Source organism: Rhinopithecus bieti, unplaced genomic scaffold (genome assembly GCF_001698545.2).
Source record: "Rhinopithecus bieti isolate Rb0 unplaced genomic scaffold, ASM169854v2 scaffold_72412, whole genome shotgun sequence".
Lineage (NCBI taxonomy): Eukaryota > Metazoa > Chordata > Mammalia > Primates > Cercopithecidae > Rhinopithecus > Rhinopithecus bieti.
The window spans coordinates 45,641-51,993 of record NW_016826693.1 but is presented as its reverse complement, the minus strand read 5'-3'; the positions used below and the strand labels follow the sequence as shown (position 1 = coordinate 51,993).

The 6,353-nt window shown below is 55.4% G+C and overlaps 1 protein-coding gene across 5 annotated transcripts in view; it reads right to left on the bottom strand.

The window, feature by feature from the left end:
- RBM10 (RNA binding motif protein 10) overlaps nt 1-6,353 on the bottom strand; it is a 41,419-nt gene that overhangs the window by 3,487 nt on the left and 31,579 nt on the right. For 3 of the 5 annotated variants that reach the window (XM_017863511.1, XM_017863508.1, XM_017863510.1), the window contains 10 exons: nt 4,824-4,884; nt 4,493-4,669; nt 3,947-4,107; nt 3,680-3,777; nt 3,483-3,570; nt 2,598-2,784; nt 2,356-2,495; nt 2,136-2,253; nt 1,960-2,051; nt 1,667-1,831 (listed from right to left, as the gene is read on the bottom strand). In XM_017863511.1, coding sequence (XP_017719000.1) covers nt 1,667-1,831; nt 1,960-2,051; nt 2,136-2,253; nt 2,356-2,495; nt 2,598-2,784; nt 3,483-3,570; nt 3,680-3,777; nt 3,947-4,107; nt 4,493-4,669; nt 4,824-4,884 — 1,287 coding nt within the window. The remainder of the gene's footprint in view (nt 1-1,666; nt 1,832-1,959; nt 2,052-2,135; nt 2,254-2,355; nt 2,496-2,597; nt 2,785-3,482; nt 3,571-3,679; nt 3,778-3,946; nt 4,108-4,492; nt 4,670-4,823; nt 4,885-6,353) is intronic. The other 2 variants (XM_017863507.1, XM_017863509.1) reach the window with 1 other exon arrangement.

The window sequence follows — 6,353 nt, the reverse complement described above, 5'->3', positions numbered from 1 at the left end:
CTCATGCCTGTAATCCCAGCACTTTGGGAGGCCGAGATGGGCACATCACCTGAGATCAGGAGTTCGAGACCAGCCTGGCCAACATGGCAAAACCCCGTCTCTACTAAAATTACAAAAAAATTAGCCGGGCATGGTGGCGGATGCCTGTGATCCCAGCTACTCGGGAGACTGAAGCAGGAGAATTGCTTGAACCCAGGAGGTGGAGGCTGCAGTGATCCGAGATTGCGCCACTGCACTCCAGCCTGGGCAATAAGAGTGAAACGCCATCTCAAAAAAAAAAAAATAAATAAATAAATAAAATAAACAAGTGCTTTTGTTACATGCAGAGATTGTATAGTGCTGAAGTCAGGTTTCTTAGAGCATCCATCAGCCAAATAATGTACATCATACCCATTAAGTAATTTCTCATCCTTCACCCTCTCCCACCTCCTCCACCTTTATATATATATATGATTTGAGAAGGAGTCTCGCTTATTGTTGCCCAGGCTGGAGTACAATGGCATGATCTCAGCTCACTGCAACCTCTGCCTCCTGGGTTCAAGCGATTCTCTTGCCTCAGCTTCCTGAGTAGCTGGGATTACAGGCGCCTGCCACCATGCCCGGCTAATTTTTGTACTTTTAGTAGAGACGGGGTTTCGCCATGTGGCCAGGCTGGTCTCGAACTCCTGACCTCAGGTGATCTGCCTGCCTCGGCCTCCCAAAGTGCTGGGATTACATGCGTGAACCACCGCTCCTGGCCCTCCTCCACCTTTTGAGTCTCCATTTAATGCCATCACTGACAGTGGGTTCCAGATAAAAAGGGGGAGTTTGGCCCAATTTTCTCTTGCTCTAATGCATGCTCTCTTGCCCTTTGCCATGTTATGATGCAGCAAGAAGGCCCTCACCAGATGCCAACACCACTGGGCTTCCCTGCCTACAGAACTGTGAGCCAAATCAATCTCTTTTCCTTATAAATTACCCAGTCTGTGGTATTGTTATAGAGCAGCAAATGGATGAAGACACTCCTCTTCCCCTCACACATACCCATGCTGTCACATTTGTTGTGCATTTCCATTTTATCATTTTAAAATGCATAGGAATGTTTATCTGTGTATAATTTGAATTTATATGCATGACCACAATGCCACATTCTATATTTCCATGTTTCCCCCCCCAGCACAGCACCATTTTTAGAATTCACCAGGTTGCTGAGGGAACACTTTGTGCTTGCTTGTAAATGCTATGCTCACAGTGTCACACCCTTTCTCCACAGACAGACGCTGAGGTGCCCTCCATTTGCCTACTCCCACAAAACACTGCAGGGCTTTTTTCCTGCCCACCCCTTTATGGGCCTGTGAGAATTTCTCTGGCATATATATATATATCCACCAGCAGCATGTAAGGGTCCCCACCATGGGACAGAAGACACCTGACAGGGCTCACTCGGATGGCACAAGCCACCTCCTGGAGTTGGGCAACCCTGTCACGCACTGAGGAGACTGCTCTGGCTCAAGGCCATTCAGCAAAAAAGCAGAGCTGGAGCAGGAGCATGGTCTGCTAAGCAGTTACTGCCCACATCCACACCCGCCTGCCATCACCCTCGGCAGGAGAGGGTGAGAGCTGACAGAGTGCCATTGCTGGAAGATACCACACAGCCAGCCAGTGACTGCTGGACCCCGGTGTTCACCTGTTGAGCTGTTTTGGTCTTGTGCTTCTCCTTCTTCTCTTTGCCCTCCTTCGAGGGTGCCCCCGTCTCCTTATGCCCATCGGCCGACTGCTCCAGGGCGGGAACATAGGTCCGCCTCTCCCCATCCCAGTACAGGTACTGCTGGCTTTGAGCATTGTAGTAATACTGAGGGAGGAGGAGGGAAGAGGGGATGTGAGGGAAGAACTTGTGAAGGGAACCTGCAGGGCCAGCTGCCCCCGACGCGACCTGACCCGACCCCATCCCTCTCTGCCCTCTCTGGGCTGCCCTATCACCTGGGAGTTGGGGTCATAGTAGAGGCCGGTCTGGGGATCATAGTAGTAGCCGGAGGTCTCATCGTACTGGTAGGTGGAGACGTCGGGAACAGCTAGGGGGTGAGGGGAGCGGGGTCACAGTCTTCCCTGCTTTATTAAGAACTCCCCACCCCTACCCACAGGCTGTGGCTACTCACGGTACTGGCTGTAGGATTCCTGGGCAGTGGGGCTGGTGGCCGGTGGGAGAGCAGAACTAGGATGGGTAGGGCTCTGGAGCTCAGATTTGAGCACAGCGGGTGACATGATGGTATACGACTGGTCATGGGGACAGACAGGAGAACAGGGCTCAGTGTCTGCCCATGCCACCCCTACCACCTGCCTGCCTCCCTGGGATACATACCCACAGGGATCACTCACCTGGCTGTTGGCAGCAGTGCCCTGGCTGCTGCTCGCCTCGGCTGATTGTTGGTAGATGCCAGGGGCAGCACCAGGCTGGGCGCGAGAGAAAGCCTGCATCGACACAGAGTCAGCCCCAGGCTCTAGGGAGGCCTCAGGACCTGTAAGGAAGGACAGGGCAGGGAGAATGCCTGTGAATGCGGCCGGGGACTCTATGCCTGCTGGCCCCCACCACAGCTGCAGAGAGAGACGCTGGGGCTCACCTGCTCCGGTGGGGTCCCCTTTGGTTCCAGTGATGCCAGGGCCCTTGGTGCCCTTGAGGTAGCCATGGGCATAGAGGGAAGACTCTGTGCCCTGGCTGTTGCCATAGCCCTCATCCTGTTGGTAGTAGCTATAGTCGACCGGCGGCTCCTCGGAGGTGGCCCAGGCACCCTCCCCACCTTGGGAGGCCTGAAGGTCAGGTGGGAGGGGTTCATTAGAACAGGAAGGTGTGGGGATGGGGAGGTTGGGAACCTGCTAGAAGCATCTGTCCCACACGTGGGGCTAGTGTTTCTACCTGACAGAAAAGCATGCAGCCTAAGACAAGTGGAAAGCAAGGATTGCCTGGCCACAAGAGAACAAATAGGCCAGTGGCAAACACAAGACATAAAAACAGACGAACGCCAAAATGTTCCAGGGCTGATTCTGCTGATTCTGCTGTGTGTGTTGGGTGTCAGGCCAAGGAAGACACCATCTTCTCACTTCTTTATTCTCTTCTCCCAATTTTCTCTCAACCACTTATACATTATTTTTATTCGGGAACATATGATATATGTATATCATATATGTATATATTACATATAAGGATATGTGTATATCATACCAATTCAGGACAATAAAAACCCCACCAAACAGAACAGAATGCCAGGCACAATGGCGTCGTACATGAGCGCATGGGAGGCAATTGGGAAGAAAGCTGCGGTGATGATGAAGGGGAATGTCCCAGGGGGTCTAGAGAGCTAGGAGCAAGGTAGAATGGCCATGCCAGCTACTGGGAGAGGGTTTTGCATCCATGGATAGCAAGCCAGCCTTCCTGCTTCAGAAAGGGTGCAGGAGGGTTGAGAAAGCCCAGGTCTCAGGACGCTGGGAGGCACAAGGGGTCTGAGTACCTGTGAGATGGCCCACTGGGCCGCAGCAATGGCAGTGCTGGCCACAGAGGCAGCACTGATGCGACTGCCTTCATTGGAGGCCATGTCCCTGAGGAGGATGTTAGAGACTGGGAGTGAGATGGGAGGCCCCAAGCGGTGGGGGGAAGTGGGAGGGTGAGGAGGGGAAGGGTGGGAAGGCACACAGGTGGGGCCCTGACCTCTTAGAACCCTTGGCAAACTCAACATTGATGGTCTTGCCGTCGATGGTGAGTGGTGGGTGCAGGGCTTGCAGGATCTGCAGCAGCTGGGCTGCCTCCTGTGGGAGGAGGTGAGGCAGGGACAGAAGGGTCAGGCCCGGGGAGGCCCCCGGCTCCATTGCCCGGTTTCCAGGCTGGGGCCGCGGTTGGAGGCTGGGGAAAGGGACCCTCCTCCCCACCCTGGGGCCGGGACCCTGGCTGCCCGGCCCCCAACTGTGCCGCCCTCACCACGATGGTGGAGAGCTGGATGAAGGCAAAGCCGCGGTTCAGTTGGGTCTGCTTGTCCTTTATGACGCGCACGTTGGAGGAGGACAGCACTGCGTAGGGTGCCAGGGCCCCCAGGATGGAATCCATGGTGCTGTGTGGGTTCAGGTTGCGCAAAATGATGGCTGTGGGAAGGGGCCCAGTGTTAGAGGACGCCCCCGGCACTCTTGCCAGCCCTGCCCTTCAATGCCCCCCACTGCTCCCTTTCCTCTGCCCCCACCCCCCCGTGCCTCTGCAACTGCCACTTCCCTCACTGCTTCCTCCGGGATCAACTCTGCTTGGCGGTCCAGGTGCCAGCCTGGCTGCCTGTCTACTGAGAACCTTCCCAACACACCCCCAAAGTCAGGTGGGATGTTGCCACTCCCTCTGCTCTCCCTACATCAAATGTCTATCCCCGCACCAAGTGGAGATTCCATGAGGATGAGGTCCTGCTCACTGCCATTTCTCTGGTCTTGGTGAGCCCAGCCCAGACACCCTAGGGCACAGAGGAAGAAGGAACAACTGACTCACTGTCATTGGCGTTCTCTGAGCTTGGCTCTGAGCCTTGTGACAGGGCTTGGGAGGCCAGGACTCCCTGGGCCTGGTAGGGCTGCGGCAGGGGAAGCAGGCCCTGGCTCAGCTCCCGGCCACCCAGTGGCAGTGTCTGCTGATCCAGCCTCGTGCCGAGGGGCAGCTTCTGCTCTGCCTCTGTCAGGGGCAGTGGGAGACAGGCTGGTGATAAGGGGGAGGCTCCATGACTGGTCACCCTCCTCCCTATACCAAGCCTTGAGCACAGACCCCTCACCTTCCCTTCTCCCCAATCGCCCCGCCCTGGGGAGTGCGAGGGGTAGGTGGGCCTCACCTGACTTGGGCACGCCACATTTGAAGCACTTCTCTCGGCGTTTGAAGTTCTGGACGCCACACTGTGAGGCACAGGCCAGGCCGTCAGAGGGAGCAGGGATTTCCCACTGCACCCTCCAAACCTGGATGCAGAGATCTCCCAGGGACCCCGCAGTGCCCCAGGAAGGAAAGTCCCCAGGCAAGGGTGGCAGGTGCCTTCTGAACCTTCTGATGTGGTTCTCAGTACTGTGCATCTTCCCTTTCCAGACTCTCATTTGTTCTCTGTGCCAGCCCGCTCAGCTCAGGAATGAACAACTCCCGCCTTGTTACTACAACTTCCTCCTCTCCTTCCTCTGCCTTCTTAAGGCCACCAATTCCCAGGACTGTTCCCTGCCTCACGTATTCAATCCCTTTATTAGGTTCCCTCCCTGAAACTTGCTTCTCTATTCAGAAACCTTTCAGCGTTTCAGCCCTAGAAGTCAGTAGCCTCTGGCCAGACCTGCACCCCTCCTCTTAGCTCTAGGACTGGGTTGGATCCTGCTTTGCTTGAGAAATTTTCCTTGAATGTTCCAGCATCTGGAGACCCAGCTTCTACCACATTCCATCTCTGTTCCAGACTCAGGTACTAAGCACCACTCCTGGGCCAGGTCCTGCTGCACATGGCCAGAACATGGTCTCTGCCCTCATGGCCTAATAGCACGGGGGCAGATGCAGCATGAAGAGGGGCAGGTCGGTCTGTGTGGACCATCCAGCAGGGGCTCGGGGAGGGAAATGGGCTGGGGGTGGGGTGCCACTTACTTGGCAGGGACAGTCCCTGCACAGAAGCAGGGAGGTCTGACCTGGGATGCCCAGAAGTTTCATTTTGTTAAGCCTTGCTGGGGAGGAATTGTTATCGGAGGGAACAATGGACTTTCCAAAACTGGTGTGGGAGAGTAAGGGGAGAAGCAAAAGCCAAGGCCAGGGAAGGAAGTCAGTTAGGTAATGGAGGATCTTATGCTTAAGCTGAGCTGGGGCTGGTTAAGCAGAGGAGGATGGGCGTGGGTGGTCAGAGGTGGTTTTGAAGAATGTTCCAGGTGAGGGCGTGGGAGAAAGAGGACAAGAGGCCGGCATACCAGAGAGGGCTCCAGAGCGAGCAGGTGAGAGCGTGACGATTGGCATGAGCAGCAGGAATGGTGAGGGAGGGAAAGTGGCGTTTCTGTGATGGAAGTGACAGGACCTGGTGGCCAACAGGATGCAGGGGAGGGGAAGGAGTTCATGAGAATTCCCTGGTTTGGGGCTGGGCGTGGTGGCTTATGCCTGTAATCCCAGCACTTTGGGATGCCGAGGTGGGAGGACTGCTTGAGCTCAGGAGTTCAAGACCAGCCTGGCAAACATGACGAAACCCTCTCTACCAAATAAAAAAAACAGGCAAAAATTAGTGGGCATGGTGGCAAGTGCCTACGGTCCCAGCTACTCTGGAGGCTGATGGCTTGAGCCCTGGAGACAGAGGTTCCAGTGAGCCCAGATTGCTGCACTCTAGCCTTGGTGACAGAGCCAGATCCTGTCTCAAAAA